Raw genomic sequence first — 25,142 nt, forward strand, 5'->3', positions numbered from 1 at the left:
AATATTTATTCATCAGGTTTGGAAATTAATTTCATCCTCTGGTTTCATCCCCTCACTTTTTTAAGCATTTCCCCTCTCTTAGTTTTATTTTCCTTTCTCTTTGCCAATTAAACCTATGGTTTGGGTCTTCAGATTCTTAGAAATTTTTTTTTTCAAAGGATAGCACTGCTGGAGTGAATCTCTTGTTTGCATAGGTGTGTTTAAAAGATTAAGGCTGAACAGACATTCTTGTAATAGACATGGGATCAATGAAAGCTCTTCTTTTCTCGAGAAGCTTTAAGGCTTAGCAGCAAGGTTGATTTTTTTTGTTTGTTTGTTTTAACTATACAAGAAGTTGCATCTCTGCTTGGGCTTCTATTATTTGTATGGTCTTCTATAGAATTCCTGAGCAAGAATTTACCCAACCCATCCCAAGCTTAGCTTGAGATGAGAAAGTTCTCTTCCTGCATGTATCAGTAGCCAAAGATTTTCTAGGTGATCTCTGCAGCAGGCAAGGGACTTAAATTCCCACTTCTCCTATTTGTGCCACTTCCAGCTTTCAGATTTCTTTTTCAAATTTCAAATTTTAAATTTTGGTGCTAACTCTATCAACAGCCTACTGAGTTTCAGTGAGGCCTCACAAAGAATTTGGATGCTACTCTATGGGGCTGTGAGCAGCAGAATCCAAGTCAGGACAGTGTCCTGGCAGGGATCTGAGTCAGGGCAGGAAGGAGAAGCCAAGGTGGCATCCATGCTCCAATGCCTACAGGATTTGATGGCTAATAAGCATTTTAACTTGTTGATTTGGTTGGCTAACTTTTGTGTAGGCAGTTGCAGGAGGGGAAGAGACAGAGGCCCCGGGTTAGTGGAACAATGACATTCATGCTTTAAATCCCTTAAGCACAAAGCTAATGGCCATTGATTACAAGGCTCTGAACAGCCCTGCTGAGTCAGAGCCTGACTGAGGACAAGCTGAAGGTCCAGTTTGGTGGTGCAGTGTGTGAATCAGCCTGGGAGCTGCAGAACCTCAGCCAGAGCTCCAAAGAGAAGGGAACCTCCAAGGTCAGGCAAGGCTGTTCCAGGGCCAGCCTGCCAAAGTGGGGAAAGGCAAAGGATAAAGTGAGTACAGGCTGTGGAAGGGAAGAAGGCTGAGTGGCCAGAGCTGCTCCAGTTGATATTCTGCTGGTTATTTCTGAAAGGTGCCATTGCTGCAGGCTTTCCTCAGGGGAGCGTTAGCTTTGTTTCCCCCATGAGAACAACGTTTAACTGCTTCAGCCACAGAATATAACCCTAATTCTGCAGCTGACCCGAGGAGAGGCCGCAGCCCTGCTAAGCCTTTGTGTCTGTTTTCTGTGTGTGTGTGTGCAGGTGCTCCCTGATGGGGTTTGATCTGAACCGGCACTGGGCAAATCCCTCTCCGTGGGCTCATCCCACCCTGCACGGAGTGAAGGAGCTCATCATCGACATGTACAACAACCCGGTGAGTGGGGCCAGCAGCTGCTGAGCCCCCCTTGTGCTGAGGGACCGACCCCCCAGTGCAGGAGATCAGGGCACAGTCCTGCTGCCGCCGCAGGGAGCGTCAGAAGCGGAGAAAGCGGCAAAATGACGTTGAGCCCAGCTTAACCATGAAATAATCCTGAAAGCAGGGCCTAAATTCTGTTGAGCTGCTCTCATGCTCTGAGCTGGATTCAAAACAGCAGGCCCCCCCCCCCCCCAAACGGAATTAGGGAATGGCAGTGATGCTTAATCCAGGGCTCTGGCAGTGGTGGCTGTGTGGTGTGCAGTGCAGGAGGGGGAGAATATTTGCAAATATTATATAAACACACGCACGCACACACTCATGCTCACTCAGAGAAGCAGAGGTGTTCTTGAAGGTGAAATCTTAGCTAATCAGAGGAGATGGATTGAGGAGAATATGGAGAAGAGGAGTGGGAGGGAGGCAGACAGCTATTGAATGTTTGACATCAAAGCGCAGAAGGATTATTGAACGTGGCACCTAAGAAAAACTGCTGGGAAAAAAATGGAGATGGGTAGGAAAAAATCACTACCAAAAATAAGAGGAGATTTTATAGATTATTATTTTTTTCATTATAGGATTCCTGGTATTTGTCTTTTTTTGCTTCTCACAATAGTGAGGTAGTTTGAATCTTTAAGTCCCTGAAGTTTTGCTAATTTTTCCTTTTGTTTTTTCTTTCTTTCCTTTGTCTTTCTGTGAAAAAGGACCTAGCTTGCCTTGCTAATAAATAAAGAGGATTCTTACCCCTGGCTACATCATGTACAGGACAAGACCTCCTTTAATTTAACTCCTGGTTTTCCCAATACATCTTAATTGGACTTTTTATCTTCCAGTAATACCTGTACAGAGGAGTTTTTAGGTAAAGGAAGATAGATTAATAGATAAGATCGTTATGTATGGACTGGAATCCAACTGCATGAAAAATATTTCCTTAGACCACTAATTGTTTGGCACAGAATTTGCCTTTCTATTCTGTTTCTGCAGCACCTTGCTCTGTGAATTGTGCCTCTGACCAAGGCTCCTAAACTCTATTAAAGTGATGATGATAATGGTGGAAAGGCACAGAAAGGAGCTTTGGGCCCATCATGGTCTTTCCTCTGTTTTCTACCCCAAAAAGCAAGAAAATTTTCCCTCTGTACAATGGAGTGAGCATGCAGATTGCTGTAAGAAGAGGTTTCTTTCCAATAATGAAGAGTTCTTGAAACATTACAAGAAAGTTGGGTGTAGGCAAGTGCTTGTAGCCAGTAAGGCAGCAAATCCTGGCACTATTAAAAGTTACTGTCAGTAAAGTAAAGCTATTCTTGGAGGTAGGGGGAAGTACTTTTCAGCTTCATCCCATTCTAAGGAATATTTTAAAATTCTGGTAGCTTCCAGCTGTCCTATGTGTGAAGAATGAATTCATTTGTTTTGGTGGCTAAAATGAAAAATCAAAAGAACTGTTTGGTGAGAGCTGATCTGAAATGGAAATATTTTTTTTCCCTCCGTCTTTCTGTCTCCCACTCTCCCCAGTGATCAGCCTGAGATGAACCAGTTCCAGTTCATTTCTTTCTGAGGGAAAGAAAAAGGAGCCTTTTAAACACAAGTGTAAAATTTCATTTTCAAGGTTATTTATTTAAAAAAAAAATACTCTACAGAATTTTTTTTTTTTATTAAGGTACCAGCAAACTTCAGGTCCCTCTTCAGAATTCCATTTCTTAGTGAGTTAGCTACCCACCAAAAAAACCTTCTTGTCTGGCCTTGTCAACACCAGCCTTTCTGGCAGTTTCAGGGATGCTCAGCAATGCAATGCTTTATATGGGATTAGTGTTATTTTCAGGAAATACCAGATTCTTAGACCCTCAGATCACAGTAATATGGGTATGAAAAGACCATATACAAAGTGCTGGGGCAAAAGGGGGAGACAATCCAGCTGCCATGGGACTGTCCATGCACCATCCTGCTTTAGCAGTGACTGCTCTTATTAAGTTATGACAGCGTGCCAGAATAAAGCCTGTTTAAAATCCCTTCAGGCAGCTAAAAATTTGAGGTGCTTTTCAGGGGTAGAGTGTTACTTTCAGATGACTAATACATGATAGATGGCTGGCTGCATGCACAGGTGACCTGCTGCAGGAGAGCTGGTGGCACTGTGTCACATCAGGCATTTTGCATTTGAACACATCTGTCCTGCCACCCTCTCCTCATCTAAAGTCTCCCCACACTGGAGAAAATGAAATGAAATGCAAAACCCAATTCCCTGAGAAATTATGTAATAAAAAATAACCTTAATCCCTCCCATTGCAGACAAGATCTGCCGTGAAGGGCTGTCCGCAGGAGACTGGATTGTTTAAAGAAAGAGAAAGTTTGGCTTCATGTTGCCATTGCAGAACAGCTCAGTGCAGGACTTTTAGATGTATTCATTCCCTTAAATCACTTAAGGAAAATTAGTTGCCATAAGACCATAAAACCATGTTTTAAATATTGCTGCATAGGAGGATTTTTCTTCTGCTCTGCAGTATGGGAGATAAGCTCTTTCCTTTGAAAAAAAGTTCATTCTGGAGCAGGGAGGATGAGTGACACAGAAATAAGTGAAGTGGGTATGAGGCACACACACAATGCCACAGCTACAGTGATTCCAGCACTGAGTGTTCCAAGGCTGAGTGTTTGCTGTAGTTACTGTATAAAAATAATCCAAAGCACTTGTGGTTCACTGTTCTTATGGGTTATACAAAGTGTGCTTATTTTATTTTTAAAATGTTTCAGAGTCTGTAAGAACCATATTGCCCTTAGGAGGAAATGGATGAGTCAAGAAATGGGAGAACAACAGGAAGCTTTTGATCTCCTTGCCACTGATTTTGACACAATTACTCTGATGATCAGTGTCTTTATGTTGACCTACATGGAGTGAGGGGATATTCTCAGCAGTTTCTAATGCTATCAGTGTTGCAGATAGTGAAGTGATAGTCTCCTCTATATCATGTGCTGCTGGCTGGGGATATTTCTGTTCCCAAGCACCTTTGCCTGCCCATACATGAGCGAGCAATGTCTTCCCACCACTCCACCTGACAATACCTGTTGATGGTTTCCCTGTCTGTGCTGGAGCAGGGAGCAGAATTATCTCAGAACATGAATGTATTGTTTAAACCAACTCAGCTGGCTCTTGTTTGCAGTTTGTTAAAGCATGTTCCTGTGAGCCATTCCAGCACCCTTTAAAAACAGATTTAGTGAGTGCACTCAGGCTGTGTGTTCAGTGTCAGCTGAGCCCCCTCGATATGAGCACTGTGATGCAGCTTTTACTTACAGGTGCTGGTGTTATTCTCCCATCTAGATCTCTCCCTCACCGAGTTCTCCAAAGGAAAATTCCCACATAATAAGCAGCTACTCAGTGTTTTACCTTCAGTGTTCATTGTACAGCCTTGTCCTGTGTTTACTGTGCCCTGTGCAGATCCTGCTCTGAAGGCAGAACTGTTCATCTCCCCGCAGGCTCTGTTGTTCTGCTCATTGCTGTACTCTGGGAGCATTGCAGATGTGTGGAGTTTGGGGGGGACCCTGTGAGAGACAGATGTTTCATCCTTGTGTGGACAGGAAACAGTTATGATCACACCTACTCATTTGTGATAGATGGTTTAGGATGCCTGGAATCAGATTTGTTTCATGTCCTTCAGCAAAGAGTGATACCTGCACTTGTGTCTAACCAATGCTTGCAAGGAAGATTGGGATAGACTATTTCTGTCATTTGGCTCTCCTAGGACCTAGGAGACAAGGAATAGGCTGTGACTGACCATTTGGGGTGAATCTGTTTCAAGTAATTTGCTCCTCCCAAATGAAAATGCAGAATGGGATTCAGGGCTCCCAAGCACTCTCACTGCAACACTGGACTTTGTGTTCTTTCTTCTGTGTTTCTTCTGTTCTTCCTGTTTTCCACCTCATGTTGAATTGAAGCTGGAGTCTTACAAGCAAATGATTCCTTTGTTAGATGCTGTTCACCTTGTTCCCTGAGTGAGCCAGAGACCTGTCCAAAACTTAAAAAAAACCCACTTACCTGGGATGTGCTCCTTAACTAGAATCTCATTTGTCATGCACACATATACTAAAATTTAAATTATTTCTGCAAAACTGACTTTTCTGTATCCATTCCTGACTTTGGAGTGCTTGATGTTGCAGCCCTTGCATACTTTTAATACTATTCTGGGTGAAAGTTTTCAATGCAAAATGAAAGCCCCAGCATGCTAAAATCTGAGTCATCTGCTGGGCTGGAACCTTTAGATCCACCACACAGACATCTGCCACAGGGGCTGATGAATTAGCTGATAGAGGATGGCAATCTGCTATTGCTGTGGACAGGAAAGAGGGAGGGAAGGAGCCTGTGGGCTTTTGGGGGTATCTGCTGACAAGAGCATTAGTAATAAGATAGGATGAGTAAACATAATACTGTAGGCATGGGGAGGGTTGCTATTTAAGGGTGAATGACACCTTTTATGTTTTTGAGGAGGTTTTTTTAAGATCCCGTGTGCAGGCTCAGATTTGAACACAATCATTATTTTCCAATCTTCCTGTCTCTGAGGAGGCCTAGCTTTTGATCCAGGTAGGTTTGAGTGAGCAAGCAGTAAGAGTATAGGGGAATTAGCCTGGTAAGTCGGTGTAACTGGATTCTTCAGCAGATGACTGTGTTCCTCTTCAGAAGGAGAATGTATTTGCTTTCTTCCAAAGTTATTGAACATATTGTTATCATCTCTGCCCAGGCCCTTCTTTAGAGGCTGATGGGTGTCCTCCTGGGGCTGGCTCCTCTCAGAGCATCCTGCACCTCCTGCTGCAGGAAGACAGCAGAGAGAGCTGCTTTGGGGAAAAAGGTCTGATATCTGCGTTCCAGCCTGTGGCTGATAAGCCCTGATAACAGAAAGCAGGTGAGGGTGAAGGTTGAGTGCTGTGTGAAGTAGGTGAGCTCCCAGATGAAGCTGCCACATTCTCTCCGTCCTCTGTAGCTCATCAGAGCTGCCTGTCCTCTCCAGCCAGGTAGTTTTTCTAGGTTTCCCCATTGCCAAGGAGTACAACCCCTCACAGACTTCCTTTCCACTTCCTGTTTCTGCCATCTGTTTTCATTGCTGTCAGAAGGTTCAGCAGGTGTTCTTACCATCCAGACCACTCCCCAGCTCTTTCCAAGATGCAATTGGGTGTTGATGCTTGATGAAGTCCCTCCATCAGTGCCCATCTTCGTGCTGCTCTGTTTCAGACACGTTTAAGCCACCCACTGAAGAACTCCTGTTGTTGTTCAACCTACATCTTTTCTAGGCCTCCAGCAGCACCATTTAGAGTGTACTGCCAAGGAGAGGAGCTGTGACAGTGCAGGAGCAGTGCTGTGGGACTGCTCCACATGCAGCACATCCAACCCCCCACTTTCCCCATTATCTTCAACTTTTGCAATGAAACAAATCAGGATTTTTGGTTTTTATCTTATCCCTGTCATACTTTGAGAGAGACATTCTATTTTTATGGAAAACTAAGTCACAAAACATAGATTTGGAATCCTGGAACTGATACTGTGCAGGTTGCAACTATCCCCAGTGGCAGCATTGTTTTAGAGACCTCACATCCTCTCTCCTTTGGGCAGTGCCACATTCTTCACAAGACAATTCCACATTTAGAAAATGCAGCTGGTCTCCAAGATGTGTGTGCTTTGCTGGAGAGTGACATAAATTTTATTTTTGGCAATCCTGTAAAGTGTGTCAATCTTAGAGGCTCTGCTTCCACTCATCTCCTGAAATGATGTTAGTATTACCATCAGTGTGATACTGGATATTTGACAAGTAAAGTATAACAACAGATTTTGCAAGGTTTTCACATCAAAACTGTACATTTAGCTTCTTATGCTATAAGCCCTCAAGTAGTATTTTTTAATCTAACATTTGAATGACTGCAAGCAATTGTTTTCTCTTCAAAAATTCTTCTTTTCCCTCATCATGTCCCCTGCTTCTGTTATAAATTGGAGCAGCAAACTGGAAAATATTTTACTGGAAAATGATAAGCTCATTCTCATTCTAGCTGAAGCCAGTTTGGATGTTAATAAATGTCTGGAAAGGCTTTGGGTTGGGGTTTGGTGTTGCTCAGAACTCACTTGGAGCCAAACAGATCAGCTGAGATCTGCATCATCTGGTGTGGGGAGCCATAGCAGATTAACCCAGGGTAATGAGCTCTGTAACATCACACACTACCTGGCTCCATTTTGCTGTTAGCAGAGCTCCTACACTTCTTTCCCCAGCTAAACATCTCAGTAGTAGTGAATAATCATTTTTAACTCAATATTGAATTTTAACAACGCACTAGGAAGCGATACTCAGAGGATCCCTCAGACATCCTGGGCTGTCATTTGTACCTGATGATTTTCACTCCAATATCAAAACAGCCATTGCCAGGCACCATCTTTTGCCAACAATTCCCAGGATAATGCAATATAAATAATTCTGGGTTCTTAGGCAGAAAGGCCAACATGCTGCCTCCTGTTTCTCTCCTCCTGAAGCTCATGCATTACGTGTTCAGCTGGGATAGCCCTGTGGCCTCTTACTAAGGCAATGCTCATGTTTGTGCCACTTTGTTGATGTTGCAGGAGTGCCCTGTACCACTTCTCTCATGCAGCTCCCTGTCGAATGAAGTGTAACTTTTCTGTATTTTTAAAATATCATTCTTATTTCAGTTCTTTGTTGAGCAGTAGCAAGGACACCCTTTCTCTCAGTGCTGTAATTTAGCAATCTGATTAACATCTTCCTCCTGGACCAGCATAATCAGAGTTACTAATGCTCTAGCTAACATTCTACTTCATATAGGCTGTTTAAAAATATTCCCATTAAACTTTGCTCATTTTTAAATAAGGATAAATTTGGTATCTGCTGACAGAAGCAAAGGTGGTGTGCATGATCAGCTTGGTAGCTATGGCATTTTCTGATAAGCAATCTTATCTGTGAGAGTTCAGAACTCCTCGGTTCCTTTCATGCAATTTTAACAATTCTACTTCCTGGAGTAAACATTCTCTCTTGATCTAGTAATATGTTCTATGTTTATACCTGGTGAAGCAGCTTCTGATCTTAGCAACTTTCTTCCCACTGTCCTTTAAACACACACAGTATTCAAAGAAACTTGCAAATAGGAGAGCTGGTTTTACACTAGAACAGATTATTTGCAGGAGATGCTGAATCTTTGCCACTGCAGGGTTTTATGACAGGTATTTATTGGAAAAAGGTTTAGCTAGAGTTAATTCCTTTTTGAGGTAGTGGAATACACTCAATAAACTCTACAGATTTCCTTCTCATCTCCAATTAATCTATGATTTTTGTCCCTTCCCTTTGATTTGTTTTCAACATGTAAATCTTCATAAATATAAATGTATATATAGAAGTGAACATATAATTTCTCTGGTAACTTTTAGGAATCATTAACACTGTTAGATGAAGTTCCACCTGCAACTGTGAACTCCTTGTTAAAGTGATAGTCAAGGAAGGGAGTGCTATTCAAGCCAACCAGTGCTAATAGTCTTATTTTTTGCTAAGCAAAATTTATATTTTGAAATTATAAATCACATTTCATCTAAACTAGACAGGCTTTTGGCTGGTTTTGTTTTGTTTTGATCATTCTTGCATGTTTGCAGTCTAGCTCTGTGTGATGCTCCACTATATTTTTGTCAAATACTCCAGACTCTCCAGGAAACAAGTCTGAAATGTGTCTACAGCTACAAAATTTCTCTCTGTTTGTACTCAGTCATTGTGCTAATCATTTCATCATGGTAATCTCTGACACAGGTTGTGATTTCTTTGGTTGTCTGAGGATTTTTTTGCTATCTCTTTTGGTAATGTTTTTATCTAGAATAGGAACATTTTCAGGTAAAACCCATAACACAAAGAAGAATAAAATTCTGTAATCCCAGTGACTAAAATTTTCTTTTTTTCAACACAATAAGGGCCAGTTTTCATTTGTACCTGACACTTCTAAGCTGTTGTTCTCCACAATACTTAGATGCCTGCATGAAGCACTGCAGACAGATCAGTGTGTGGTTCTCTATCATATCTCTAGATAAGAGTTTGTTTACTCAACTCTGATATTCTCATAGGTTGTGTTAATTCTTGCATTCTGTGACATGGGTGTCTGTGTGTAGTACAATCTGGTACTGCTCCAAACATCTGAACCAGTTTGGCTTTTTTTTTTCCAGGAGTTTGCCATTCTGAGGAATCTCTGTGCTGCTGCTTTTTGTTTGGGGCAGGCATGTTAGTTATGACCTCCACTTTGCAGTGATCTACTGTACACCTTATCTTCTCTTCCAGGTGTTTTATTACTATTACATGGAACTTATGGTGTTGCTTTCTTAGTTTTAGCTCAGCATCTCAGTCTCTTTCCATGGCTCTTTAAGGCCTTTAGTCAAACTCCTCTCTTTTACCTTGGATCAAAATATTATCCATCAAAGCTTTAGTATCCTCTCTACCATCAAAACATGGTTGTATTTTCCTGGGATGTGCCTAGGGGGCTGAACACAACTCAAATATCCCTCTGAGGAAATAGTGTCTCCTAAAATAGTTTTTTGAAGATGTACTGCCATGTTCTCTATTTTTCTGGGGGCATCTGCCAGCACCCTGCTGATGAATCAGAGCTGTCTCTTCAAAGAATTTACCCCTTGCCAATGGAGGAAAACATTCCCTTTATATAATACGCTTTTTTTTTTCCTTGGACTGGGTGTACAAGAGGGGTTCAGCATGGATTCTTTTCTCCCTCTGTTGCACTTTCTTCCTGCTTATACATTCTGTAATTCTTATGGATGTGATATTATTGAATTCCTCTTATTATCTGCACTGGGGAGAGAGGGTTTTGGATTTTTAAATTTTAAGTAACATTAATCAGGGAGTGGCTGACATGTTCAGTGCTGCATTGAGAGTTTCCTCGAGTCTGGGAGATATTAAGCTCCTCCTCAGTAATTCTGGTTTCATGTTTCTCCTCCCCTTCTCAGTTTTTCAGTGAGACACGGGAGTTTGAGGTTTGTTTTTTTTTTTTTTAGCCACTTATGAAAAACTCCCCCTTCGCGTCTGCTCCTTCCCCAAGTGCTTCTATAAAGGGAGTCAGAGTCAAGGTCACTGACAAGTCTGCTTCAGTGCTTGCATTTGAACTGCTGAGCACTCAGGAGAATGAGCTCCTGCACAATGCAGCACTCAATTCCAGCTGCCTCTTGCCAGAGCTTCTTAGAGTCAGGGCTGCTCACAGGATGCAAGTGGAAATGCCTGCAATGAGCTGATCCATTTTATTTTTCCCACTTCAGAAGGTGTTGGGACCATGCCCTTTGTTCCATTTTCCTGGGATTGCATTTGCCTTTTAAGACACAGGGGCAAAGTCACTGCCAGGGCTTTTTTATTTGATACAAAAGAGCTCTTAGTATTCAAAAATGATTTAGAGACAGCTGGCCAAATGTTTGACCTAACTAAGTCTGCTCATGCTATTCCACTGGTGTGAGATAGCAGTAATAGAGTCAGTGGACAATTAGCCCAGTGTATGCAATGAAGATGGGTAAAGTGAAATGCTGATTTTAAATGAGAATATTGACATAATAGCATCTCAATCAGGCAGCACTGGAATAGCAGTGTAAAATTATACACTAATAACAGAGGAAACCAAGCCAGCAGAGGAGTGACATTACAGTTCAAAGAAAGATCAGAAGCAAAAAAGAGAAAAGAAAAGAAGGGAAAAAAAAAAAAAAAAAGCAGGGAGTGGAATTGTATCAACAAGTACTGAAAAATCGAAAAATCCCACAATCTCTGTGCATTAAAATTTCATGCCAAAATGGGATGGTGGCACTAAGCATCTTTACTGTTATGTTCAGAAGCAATGAGGACTCAAAGAATGTAATGGCAGAGCCTGATTAAGGGTCATGATTAAAGCTGATGTAGAAACCACATTTATAGGCTTTAAAAATGGCATCTTCTGGAAGCAAGAAATCAAAGAGCCTGAAAGAGAAGAGCAATTTTTTTTAAATTTATCCCTTAGTAAGGATTAAGTGTTGATTGAAAACATACCTGTCATAGCAACATTATGCAATAATAAATATAAACATGCTCAAATTCATCATTCCTGGTGGAATATGAAGACCAAAAAGACCTTAGAATGGCACATACTTCTGAAAGGGGGCCAACATAAAATGGAAAATGAAGTCTAAAAGAAGTAGCTAAAAGGGAAAACCAGAACAAAATAACATTTTGGCATGACATGGCAGCTATATAAAATCACCATTTTAGGATGCATTTTTTGCAGCTTTACCTTTAGAGAGCGTGTTACCCCTATTTGAAAAACTCCATAACTTTATAAAAAGTTACATGAGAAGTTAACAAAGGGGATTCTTAGACTGAAGAAGGTCATTAGCATTAAAGGATACCCTTTGAAGTCTTGCCCAAATGAACTAAGGGAAAAAAAAAACCCACAGTACACTCTGGCAAGTTAAATGCAAACCCATAATAATAGCGGACAAAAACAATTTTGAAGAATAACTTGCTAAAGGCATAAAAACTAATAATAAAAACTTTTTCAAACACATCAGAGGCAAGAAGCCTGCCTGAAGGTCTATAAGGTTGATAGATGATCAAGATGTAAAAGAAGTGCTCAAGGAAAAGAAGGCCTTTCCAGAAAAGCTAAATGAGTTATTTGCTTTGGTTTTCACAGTGAGGAGCCTAAAGGGAATTCCCAAATTAGAGCTGCTCTTTATGGGAGACAAGTCAGATAACATGGATAACAGTGGTTTAATGGGAGTTTTCATTTTTGAAAATAGAATTTATACATCTGGTGGCCTTTTCTTGGGGATTTGATGAGCATGAAGATAAATGCAGTTAACCTGTTGCCTGTTTTGAATTTCTGAAAAGCACTGGTAAATTTCTGATGAAATTATTTTAAAGAAGTGAAGAACCAAGTTGTCTTGGATGATCTGAGCCTTTTGTGCTCATTTATGCTTTTAGTTGCATTGTTTCCTTAAATATCCTGTGCTGCCCACATCCAGGGATCTGCATGGCTGCTCTTTCATGAGCATGTGCATGGCAAAGAAAGCACAGCTCCTGCTTCTGCTCTCTGACACAGCCTCTTGTACTGTTCCCTGATTAAAGTAGAAGGGGTGGCTGTTAGATGGCTGGATTGGCACTAGCAGGTTTGTGAACAATCAGTAGTGGTTGTTCTGCCTAAAAGAGGGCTCTGTTCTGTCCTGTGTACCTCTGCATTCCTGTAATTCTGATGCCTGGGGACATCTGAATTTTAGTGGAGTGTTGCAGTGCCATAAAAAGAAAAAAAAAAAAAAGGAAAAAAAAAGTGAAACTGTGTTTTGATGGGAAACGTTTACACACTATGTGATTTCCCTGGATAAAAGATCATTATCCTCAGGGGAGACCATTAGATTGTCTGTGACAATATGCAGAGATATAGGATAGGCCCACTGATTTCTTGGCATATGCCATTCCAAAATTGTAATCCCAGATAATCCTGTAGACAGGACTCTCCACTGCTTATTTTCAGTTTGTGCCTGGTTTATTGTGTCAACCAGAGCCCATGCCTGACAACAGGAGTCCTGTGAGAAAAACAGAGCAACTGCCTAACAGCTGAAAGGAAGGTAACTAATGCATCCAGTGGGGATATTTAGGCAGATAGGTTTTAGTTACAGAGTGAGTGACTAGAGCTGAACAAATAATACTGTTTCCCTTCTGCTAAGTATAATAGATATCCTTTAGATTTCAAGTTGCCAGAATCTTTTCCTTTTGCAAACTCATCCTATGAGGATTGTAACGAAGCAGAGCTGCTTCCACAGTTGTTATTTTCCTTAAACCTGAAAAACTGCTCTTTTAGTTTCATAGGCATCAAAAAATAGCTTAATGCTGGTAGCATTACTAGCTGGCTTTTGCAGGCAGCAACCCTGCAGTTCTGCATATGTTTTCTTGATCTAGAGCCCAGTTTAAGCTGTTGAATGGGGTCTGTGTCTCTAATGTTCCCTAAGTGCAATTATGAAAAGAAATTGCTTATTTGAATCATTAATCAGTCTCTGGATGGCTGCAAGTTCTTATATTTCATGGCTGGTTTCCATGATGTATATGACCTACTCCTAGCATTGCTCAAGCTGCACTGGAACAAGACTTAATTCCTACTCTTGTTACAGCTTTTTTAGTGACTTCCTTCACTAGTTTATGCTTAGAAACTCTCCCAAACCCAGAGGACCACTATATGCAAACCTGCTGGAAAGGCTCCTCAGACAAGAAAACTGAATTAGTAGCTTAAATCTTTCAAGTTAGTGTTACACAACAGATCAATGTTTCCTATGTGGATGCATTCAGTCATCTCTTCAGAATCTGATTACTATATGCCTTGTGAAAAATCTAATTAAAATGAATGTATTAATTAACAGAAGTTTAATTTTCTTCTTGTCAGGAGATACATCATGAGGTTGGAATTTTACCACATCAAAGTTAGCAGTAGTCCACATCTTAAAAGTATTTTGAAAGCTTCTGCTTGCTGTCTTCTGCAGTGCTGACACCACTGGATCAATAGGTTTTTAAAAGCAGACAGGAATCACCGTGATAATCTAGTCTGACTTACAAAGTACTAAATATCATCCATCATGGTTTTTCTAAATGGGCATCAAAGTCTGAGCTTCCCCAACTTCTGGTGGTTTAGCTGTTAGAGAAAATGACTGATCTAAAAGAGCTTAGAGGATTTATCTCACAAGAGCATCTAGAATATCAAATCTTTCTCAAATATCTTCAAAACTCCATTCCTGTACTGGTAAGGTGGTTTTCTTTAAATGAATTCTTTTCTTTAAAAAAAAAAAATTCGTTTTTCTCTTCAGTACATCTACTTCTGGGAAGTGACATATAGGAAACTGCAGTATAGGGCTGGATTACTGAGCGGGGTCGTTTTGCTGGCCTGAGCTGCAGAATCTGACCATACTTTTATGTGATAAATCTGCCTGAGCATGCTGATAGCCAGGGATACTCCAACGTGTGAGCTGCCTCCTTCATTTCTGTGGGGCTTGTTTGTGTTCCAGGGTGACTCCTTTAGAGACAAAATGCTGATAATTATTTCATTATTTCTCAAGACATAGGAAGGATCACATTACGAAGACTGATAATCCTGGATTCACATAAATGTATATCTGGGAGATACAGAGTGTTGCTGGAACGTAAACAGCAAAATTTAACACACACCATGGAGCATGTGAGCAGGGAAGGAAAATCAACAGTGTGTTTGATACTGCTGAAAAGGGAGCTCAGCAAAATGATGTGTGTGCCAGGTCTGTAAAAGCAGTGCAGCTTTGCTCCCTCCTTCATCCTGGTGTTTGTGTCTGGTTTATAGAATCACAGGACACTTAGGTTTGGGAAGGACCTCCAGAGATCATCCAGCCCCCTCCAGGCAGGGTCACCTGGAGCAGGTTACACAGGAACACGTCCAGGTGGGTTTGGAATGTCTCCAGAGAGGGAAATCCATAACCTCCCTTCTCAGCCTGTCCCAGTGTCCTGCTCAGGGTGCAGAATTTCTTCTTTGTGTTGAGGCTCACCCCACTGGCTCCCCTTGGCCACAAGGACACTGCCAGCTCATAACCAAGGTTAACAACACCCCTTAATATGTGTTGATGTATAGAATTTTCCGGGGGGTTTTGGTAGTTTTGGTGCTTTTTCCCAATTAACACTGCATAATATGTAATGCTACTAGTACTATCATGTGATTTTGTTAAGTAGCTTGTTGCTTTAAATATTTTCAGTTTGGCCTGTCCCCTAAAAGTTTCATTTTTAACTGTGAAAATATCTTGCATTTAGGGTTTGCTTTTCAACAGCACCCTCTGAAGTAGGATCCTCTCCTGTCTCATTGTATCTTGAAGACAAACTTCCCAAGTTTAAATGCAAGTTAGGAATCAGTTTATGCCCTACTGAAATGTAGTCACCTCTGGAAAAGACCCCATCAGCAGAGCACTATTTGAAGGCTGTTTACTTAGATGTGCATCAAGAAAAATCTATTTCTGTTCTGAGTCCAGCTATTCTATTGTTTTGTATTTTTTGAAAATAAACTGCCTTCATCTCAGTATTGGTCTTCTGCTAGGGAATTTGTGGTGGTTTATGACTTCCCCCAAAAAGGATATTCACTGTAGAATTAAATCTCAGCAGGAGTAGATTTAATCCTCCCTGATGACTTGTAGTCTATGGAAACATTATTGCCTGTGCTTGGTTGGTGAGTCTGCCCTTCAGGAACTGGATGTTCTCCTCTTGCTGCAGTTAACTCATGCAATAGAGACAGGTTTTTATCCTGTTTATGTCCCTTGATAATGGCTGTATTGATCTGGCCTGATGTAAGCAAAGGTTCACAGTTCGCCCAGTGTTGCTAAGGGTACCAGACTATTACTGCCACCAGCAGACACATTCCATCATCCCTCAGCCACAGTGTGTGAAAGCTGGAGCAGCAGGATGCCACATGTTGGTGACTCAGGAAAATGGCATGTGTCAGAATCTGGCATATGTCACACTTGGATGCTGCTAAAATTAGAAGATATTTTTTGTCGTCTTTGTTTTGACTGCCAGGCAATGCAGGAGCATTTAAAGGTTAGCCTAATTTTCACTTGTTTGGAAACGTAAGTCACAATGACAATGGTGTGCAAAACCACCTACGAATTCTGTTTTCAAATAACTGAACGTTCCTGTCTTTTAAAAAATTATCAAAGTGCCTAAAGCTGCCCTGAGCCAGGAGTAAGAAGGGTGAGGAAGGTAGGGTGTTGTCCAGCCTGACAGCTCTGGGCAAATTGCTTCAACATCTTCTTGCTTGTTCAGTTCAACAAGGAATTTTCACTAGAAAGCAAAAGCCAGGAGAAAAGGTTTTGATCCTGAGTTTTTAATTGCAGCAACTCCAAGCAGAGCTGCAGGATTGGGAACTGCTGAATCTTTGCTTTGTTTAGAAAAAAATTAAGTCTGTGTACTTGATTTTCCTAGCACAAACCCCTGTTTGTCCCTGGAAATAAGAAATAATATTCCAGCTCTGCAATGATGAATATGTCTCACCATGACAGAATACTTTGACCTGTTTTAGTCTATTTTAAAAGCAAGAGGCCTCACACATAGCTGGGAAGGGGTGGTGGTGAGAGAACAGGATTAACTACAAGATCAGTAGGTTGGGTTTTTTTCCCCCCAGAGTCCAAGGTGGAAGATAGATTAGCTGATTTAAAGTGAAAACTCTTTTCATCTTTTTTCCTTCTCCTTGAGAGCTGGAAAATGCTGGTTTCTTGATCCCATCTCATCCTGGTCATAGTCTGTTAATTCCATTCTCCAAGTGGCATGGTTACCTTCTAACAAGATTAGAGAATGGGAGGGAGTAAATGCTCAGTTGTCCTCTAGAGACCCTTGGAAAGGGTGATTTGGAGTGGGTTGCCTGGAGAAGTGATGCAATGAGCCCCATCCAACCCTATTTACAGTTGTCATAGCAGTGGATTGTTCTCTGCAAAACCAAATATTTGGCAGTTATTGTGTGTTAGTCAAACCAAGATATACCACTGTTGTATAAAGTGGGATTCTGGACAGTGTGTTTGCAAATGAATTTGTTGATTTTAGCAGTGTTGTAATAGGAAAGGGCAATGGAAATGGATAGCATAACAGCCATTGTGATTTTATGTTATTAGTGAAAATAACTTCAATAACTTCAGTTTGCTAGATCTGAAACGCAAAAATTCATCCAAGTACAGCATTATTTTAGTTTTCAGTCTTTTTTTGAGAGTGTCATTATCTTTGACTGAAGTCAGTGGAAGCTGTAATTGATCACTGTGACTGATTTTAGCCATGCAGATTGATTTATCACCCGTACCATTAATATCTGTGCACTGAGAGCAGTGGGCAAAGTGTATGTGTATGTGTTTATACATATATTGCACCTATAGTATGTTTTATGCATTGTTTTCCTGTTGATTATGCATTTTGCAAAGGAATTTATCTGCATCCCTTCCCCATGGAGCTCAGACGTATGACTGGATAGTTGTGCTGCAGTTCAGGGAGAGGCTGGAGCATTTGAAATAAAGCTTGGGAGCCATTTACCAGGCTATTACAAAAGCTGTGGTCTGCACTGGGTACCCAGGCCCAAAATGCCAGGGAGAAGAAGCTGCCATCTGGCTTTGCAGGCTGGCCAGCATCAGAAGGGTCTGTGCTAATTGGAGCACAGCCCCTCAGTCAGCTGTGGGGAGCCATCCTGCAGGAACCTGGAGGCTGACTGCAAGAGCTGACAGGAATTTTCCTTCTCGGACTTGTGTGATGCAGGGTTGGATGGAGGGCACTGCCAGCTGCCACCCTCCTTCAGGAGCCTGTAGAGACAATAAAGCTGCTTGGGCTCACTGGCTCTGTACCCCAGCTAATTTTGTTAATAACCAAGTCAACGTCCTCTTGAACCTCACTGGGACTTGATGGGGTATTTTAGGATTTTTATCCTTTGGACTGGAAATGACAGAACAGACTGCAGACAGAGCATATTGGATTATCTCCTCCTAAGTGCAGATTTCATCTCACCATAGATTTCTTCAGCTTAGTAGAGTTGTTGTAGTAATGCACAGGTGAAGCCATTTGACTGTATGAAAGGCTGTTACTTTAATAAACAAAATAACTAGTTCTGGTAAGCAAGCAAGTGAATGCTGTTTAGATGTCTCTGAGCTTTATTATTTTAGTACCAGTAGATTCCATTTGTTTTAACTTTCCTCTGCTCATCTGAACTGATTGTGTAGTCTCAGCTTTTCTCACAGTGCTACTCAGTCCTTTTGCATTAAAATTAAAGGAGAGGAGAAGGGTGAGATACAAAAATTCAGACGGCAAAGTGACTTATGTTTAAAAACTAAGAATGTGGAAAGAGCCAATTTGGCTGTTAACAGTTTGACATCAGAAACTGTATTTGCAAAAGGAAGATATTTTTATGATCTACTTTTTTTCTCCCCATTTTCAATACCTTTAAAAATGCATCTGGTAATGGCTTTCAGAAACAGCTCTTGGACAGGATATGTATGAAAAACATTGCTGAAATTTTGCTGAAGGTACAAAAGGACAAATATTCAGCCAGACAAATGGAGACAGAAGGGCACAGGGAGGATGTTAGCTTTCCCCTGAACTTCTTGTAGCAGTAAGCATTTTAAAGTCATTTTGAATAACCTCATGGAATATGAGTGAAAACAGCTTTACTGTACATTGGGCAATAACTGAGCAGGCTTGACATATTTTGTGAGTTGACACCCTTGAATGTAATAAAGTGCATGGATTGAATTTAGGAGCAAAATAAATAACACACAGGTTATTAAACTCCCTGTGTTATTCATGACCATCTTGCATTTAGCAAAACTTTCCTTTCTGAAGTCTGCTGCAAGCTGCCATGGGAAATCTGGTCTGTCCCAGGGGAGCAATGCAGGAGCCCAGGGAATGCCACAGCAGGCACATGGCTGGTTTTAGAGCATACAGAACCTTGCTGAGGCATTAAGGTGGTGTGCTAAGAGCACAAAACCTTCTAAGAAATAGCTCATTACACTCAGGGGAGCTGCTGATTATCCTTATGATATTCTAGGAGGGGGTGACCAGTCTTCCTCTACAATGTCCAGCCAAATGAGGAGGAATCTTGGGACAAAAAACTCCACTTGTCTGTTTTTAAAGGTGTGTCAGAAAGAAAAATTAGTGACAAATTTTGCTTGAGGGGCTGCTTGGTGCCAAGTGGCCTCCAGGTATTCAGTCACCTGGCAGCAGCACTTCACTGCTTGAAGGGATCTTAGAGGTATGTGTGAGGGATAGATAAGGGTGCTTGGGAAGAAATGGCATTTATTCTGAATCAAGATGGATCTGCAGCCTCCCTACTGGCATGTAATCCTTGCAGTTCTGGGGTTATTTCAATCAGCCTTAGGAGATCTCCTCTTAAATCTGGCTGTCATTCAAATGGGTTTGGCCACTGCAGTAGTGGCAGGACCACAGCCAGCAGTGAAGCACACTGCTGTCCCCACCACAGCACATGAAGCATCAGGTTCTGTGTTAGGCTGTACCTGCAGAGCCAAAGGGAGCAGGAAGGTGAGCCTAACTTGATGGGAGTGGAGGGGAGCAGTCCTGAATCAAATGAAGCATGTGCCTTTGTCAGAAGTATTGGGCATGGCGTGGGTGGCTGAGTCCATGCAAGGAAAAGTAATTACTGTTGTTGCCAAACCCACCTATTTTGAAATTTGGTCATATTCTGTCCCCTTGTTAACTGTATGCAAACTTCAAACCTTATAGTGGACACATTTGGGCAGATAGAACATTCCAGCTCCCCATTTTATCCTTTCTAATCAATCAGTGCTTTAAAAGTGAGTCTAAAGTTTCCTGTCCATCTCACTCTGAACTCGTGGGTGTTGGTTCACCCACCCAAGGGCAGTTTGTAAGCCCTGACAGCAGGAAGAGGATCTCATCTTCCTCCTTGTGAAGAGCATCCTTTGGCAAAGGGAGGAGCTGATCTCTTCTGCTGTAGGTGGTCCACAGGCTTGAAAATGTCTTTTCACTAGTGCAACAAATGTTTTGCTTTGTGCCAGGAACTGGCCTGTCCCTTTGGACATGGGATGAGCAGATGCCTAATTAGCCTATTATTTACCATGGTTGAGATTGCTGAATTTTGATGAAAGAGACTTTACTTTAATCACTGATTCATGACACAGATGCTCATATCATGCATTAGGCTGTTTAACCTTCCACAAATATAGTTGTACCATGCACCCTTTTATAAATATCCTGGCAACTGCCCTCTCTTTCTGCATTCTCTGTGAGGGGGAAGCTTGGGAGCTCCCAAATTGGTCCTTAGTGCTGATAATGTGAATATTGAATGCAAGCAGCAGACACTGAATGGCACCAGGGCACTGGGTGGCTCAGGCATATACTGATAGCTTTTAGGGAAGGAAGAGGTCCCTGTGCTGAGGTGAAAGGGGCTTGCTCTGAATCCTGCCATGCTCTGTCAGCCTGGAAAGTTTGGCTGGGGCATCCCAGGGAACAGGTTTCTCAGGAGATCCCTGTAATTTTTGGGCAGGAGTGCAGCTGTAAACACAGGAGATCCCTTAGCTGGCGATGAGGTTGTTCCAGACTTCCTTTCTATGGCTCCCAGTGTGGGTGTGTCAGACCCCAGCACCTTGACTTGTTTATTTTCTTCTCTGGAATGAGTCCTGGAGAAGGGGCAGTGCTACTCAGATCACTGGATTTGAGGAAGGTGGATCCCCAATGGAAATAGCTGCTCCCCATATTGTCTTTCTTCTTTTTGTCTCCACTTCTGGACTGACTATACTTTGCTATCAGAAAGTGTGAGAATAAAAGGAGAGATTTCCATGTCAGAGAGAAATACATCAGTGGTGATGAGCAGGGCTGGGAACTTATGGGCTGGGCTGATCTCTTCATTGCATCCATCCAGGATGGTTTGACAGCTGGGGGATCCTTCACAGCTATTCAAATCTGATGTATGCAGGTGCCAAACTTCTGTAGAAAGTGTAGCAGAACAATTCCCTGATGCTATCTAAAGACCTGAAACTTTCAAAGAATCCTCTTCCTCAGTAATGCCAGGCTTCTCCAGATATGATCCCGAATTCAGGAGTGGATTGTCACAAATACCCTTCAAGAGTGTCAGTAGGAAAGCAGATCCTTTTTAAAAGGCCTTTCCAAATGCATTTTTAATCCCCCCTTTGCACCCATCTCCCCAAGACACATCTGTTCTCATCTGCTCCCTGCTTCATCAGTTTCCTGCTGGGCATCCAGAGGTTGGAGAAGTGAGGAGCCCAAAGAGGCAGAGCTGTAAGAAGGAGCTGGATAAACATCGATTTTGCTTTAAAATCTGAATAATTGTTGGATCTGTACTGCTGGGAAGAGAAAAGGAGTTAAAGATTTGCTCTCTGTTTGGTGTGATAAATGGCAAATTCTGTGTAATACCAATGATGGATGTAGCCTGAAAGGTCAGGGGAATTCCCAGCACAGGGTCTGACCTTTATTTTACTCAGTTCTCTGCACTGAGTTTAGAATAAATTCACTGGTTAGAAAGAATCTACCACTGGAGGCTTTATCTTTGTGTTTTATTTTTGAATGAGCTCTTTAAATTCTTCTCAGGGATTTTTTTTTTTTTTTTTTTGGTGTGTGTGTGTGTGTTTTGGGGGTTTTATTGTTGTTGTTTGGGGTTTGTGGTTTCTGGTTTCTGTGGGGCTTTTTTTAGTTGCAGAAGGAGGTGAAGAGAAGGGAACATATTTTTAAAATTATTTGGAAGATTTGAGAGGCCAAACAAAGAAGAGACACTTTCTTTTTTGGAGCTTTGAGATTAGTCATGCTGCTGCCTGTTTTGGAAAAGTGTTGATATAATAGAGAGCCCAATCTTGTGTTAATATGTATGGACTGATATAGCTTTCTCTGTGCTGCATAAATCCTTCCAACTGTAATAAATTGGAAACATTTTATTCTGAGAAGAGCAATTATCAGAATTCAGCATATTTCTCCCCCTCCCTGTCACCTAACTCTGTGCTCTCTTCCAGATCTATTTTGACTTGCATAAGCCCCAAAGAGAAAAGGATTTATTTAGTATTGACCAAAGGTTCAGCAGTATAAGTTTACAGAAATAAGTTAAGGGGAAAACTTCCCTTAGTATGGGGTTTTTTTTAGACTTCTGGAGTAGTCTTCAAATTAACAGGGAAAAAGGGACTCATTTTTCTAAATGCCTGAAAACTGGCATAGAGAACATCTCTGGATATTTGCTGTCAGGACCATGGCCACTATTCAGTTCTGTGGGTGCCGGAGCAATCCCTAGTTCGGGGTGGCTCCATGTGGTGGAAAAGTCTCTCCTCCAACCCAAGCTTCCAAAGAAAGGCTCAGGAGTCTCTGTTGTTCAGTCTCAAGGCAGTTTATTGCAAGTTATCTAAAAGATTTTCTTCTTGAGCTGCTGTGGTTTGCTCAGGAGATCAGGCAGAGGCACACACACACCCTCAGACACTCTCTCTGTCTCTCGTCTTCTTCTTCTCTCCCCTCGCCCAGGGCTGCTGCTCTTTTATATGGTACATTAGGTGTTAAATGTTTATAGTTTTTCCCCAATGCCTAGTACCTATATTAAATGGTGCCTTTCTACTCTAAACCAATCTGTGAGTGCCAACATCACCAAGAACATGGAGGTAAGGAAGAAGAAAGAGGGAGGACAGGGCAGGCCCAAATCTCTCCATCTTAAAACTTCTGACCCCCATGTACAAAACCAAAACCCCCTGTACAAGACTTAAAACCCCCCTGTACAGCACTCAAAAATTCTTCCCTTTACTTTGTGACTACTTCTACTATAATATCTAAACTTTTTTGCCTTCTTGTTCTTCCTGCAAGGTTGGTAAATCATTCTATGGTTCAAACCCAAAATCACAGCTGTTTCCAGCTGCCTGCCAGGGTCTCAAATGCTTCTGACCTGGGCCCGGAACATCCAAAAATGTCTGAGGGGCATTTTGAGTTCCGACATATGGGGATCACTAAGAGGGTATTTCTAGCAGAAGACCCTAAATGAGGGGCTGTGCAGTGCTGGAGGATATGTTAGTGGAGCAACTCAGGTACTTCTATGGGCACTGGTGGATCCAGCCTCCAGTGGTACCCACTGTGGGGTACATGGCAGTGTTTGTCATTCAGCTTGGCTGGAACTGATGCACAGCAGCAGCTGAAGTCACCAAGAGAGAACAGAAAGGCAGCATGAAGCTGGGAATGTTGCTTAGCCAGGAAAATGATTGTGACTGTGTGGGTGAAATTAAGAGCAGCCCTTTCCCAGGCCATTAAGGGTGCCCTGCACACTATTGCACAACAATGCCTGTGTGCAGCACCTGCAGGTTCTGCAGGTGAAATCACCCCACAAAAATACAGAAAAGATTTTCTGGGCTGTGCAGCGAGGCCTTTGGGAGATGTTAAGGTCTTCTTGTGGGATGAGGTATGATGTTACTGTGGCTGCCACAGTTTCAGAATAGAAAACCCCCAAGGTTTTTAGGAGAAGAGGCAATAATTTTCCTTAGCATTAGCCCAGCTGGTGTTGTTGGAGAAGACAAGTTTGTCATTGTTTTGTGAAACAGACACTCTGCCAGGAAGTCACATCTTATGAATCACATCTGGTCCCTGGAGAGCCAGGCTGGATTTTCACCTGGGAAATACAGATTCCTAAAATTCTATTTAAATTATGTTTACTCTGATTTTATAACCAGGTGTTCATAACAATTTGTTCCACAGTTTTGGGGACTACTGAGTGCAATTTACATATTTCCCACATTGTTTGGTGCTTGTGAAATAGGATGAAAGGACCATTTTTCTTTTCAAAAAGAAGTCCAATAGGTGGCAAAGGTAAAGAGCCCATAACATCTGCCGGACTTTATTGGCTTTTGCCTTTGGACAGATCCTTGAATCCCCTGAGAGAACTGTGGTTTCTCTGCCCCAGTCTCACCTAAGGAGTTTCTAATAATTCAAAGCTTCTGAACATACCCAGAAGAGCAACCCAGCCCTAGAGAACCCAACAGCCTTGCCAGTTTGGAAGCAGTCATGATGAAGAACTTTCTTTTTTCTAGATTTAAATTTCAGTTTTCTGTAACTGCGTGTTAACTCTTTGCATACTCATGAGAGCTTGACTCTCAGGAGAAATCCCTGACATAATCCCACTGCAAAGCATCTGAAAAACAGGAAGCATTGCAAAACATCTCCTTCCCTTTTCTGTTGATTAATATCTCACTTATCTTTCAAATTACTTCAGAAACACCCATCTGAGCACTGCAGGAGATACCACTTTCAGTTGTACCTTCCAACAGGCATCATTCCCAGAAAACACCAGGTCGGCCTGTTTCCACGAAAACTATGTTGAAAGCATGATAGAAGAAATATTAAAAAAAAAAAAAATAACAAAGCAAATTAATTAATTCCTGCCTTTTGCATATGGCAATTCCTGGAGAATTAACTTTGACCAGTTGATCGGTACTAACATTTATTACTCAAAATGTTATCCCTTTTGATTTGACAGGATTGTTTTGGATAATTTGTCAAAGATGACAAAAAGGCTCATATGTCTCTCATTTTGACCTTTCTTACTATTAGGAAATTAATTTCAGAACTGAGACAAATGTATTAGTGTTGTCATTAAAAAATAAAAAGAAAAAAAAGATGAATACCTTGTCTTCAAGCTGTTTCTTCATATTAATCCATCACACTGTAGCATGATCGCTTTTTGACACATAACATCTTACCAAGATACTTTCGACATTCACACCAGCTCTTATTAAATACTGCACATAAATTCCAAGTGCTGGAAGTTATTGATGAAAAAGGGTGAATAATAGAGAGCATACATATGGGAAACACAGGGAGGAGAGAAAGGGTTTTTTTAGTTAAAAGGTTTGTCTGAACATGTGGTTTTATGATTGTCAAGGGTAAAAACAAGCAAATAGACAGTTTCTCCCTTGGTAGTGTTTTATTTTGAAACTCACACAGAAGGAATAAATAAAAACTTCCAATCAGTAGGTTTTTTTTACTTAGAAATGTTAGGTTTTCTTTTAATTTTGCTTAGTGGAAACAAGGTTTAATCCGGTCAGGTTTAAAAAAAAAACAAAACAAACCTGATTTTTCCTTGTTGTTGCTGTGGTTGCAACATTTGTTTTCCTCTATTTTATTGTAATATTTGCTGCTATTTACCCATAATT

At 41.5% G+C, this 25,142-nt stretch overlaps 1 protein-coding gene across 2 annotated transcripts in view; it reads left to right on the forward strand.

Annotated features, from left to right (window-relative positions):
* The window catches only part of BEND5 (BEN domain containing 5), an 878,609-nt gene that overhangs the window by 732,022 nt on the left and 121,445 nt on the right, over positions 1–25,142 (forward strand). For both annotated transcript variants that reach the window (XM_072932490.1, XM_030278790.4), the window contains one exon: positions 1,348–1,459. In XM_072932490.1, the coding sequence (XP_072788591.1) occupies positions 1,348–1,459 (112 nt within the window). The remainder of the gene's footprint in view (positions 1–1,347; positions 1,460–25,142) is intronic.

The sequence above is a fragment of the Taeniopygia guttata genome, chromosome 8, assembly GCF_048771995.1.
Source record: "Taeniopygia guttata chromosome 8, bTaeGut7.mat, whole genome shotgun sequence".
Taxonomy (NCBI): Eukaryota; Metazoa; Chordata; class Aves; order Passeriformes; family Estrildidae; genus Taeniopygia; species Taeniopygia guttata.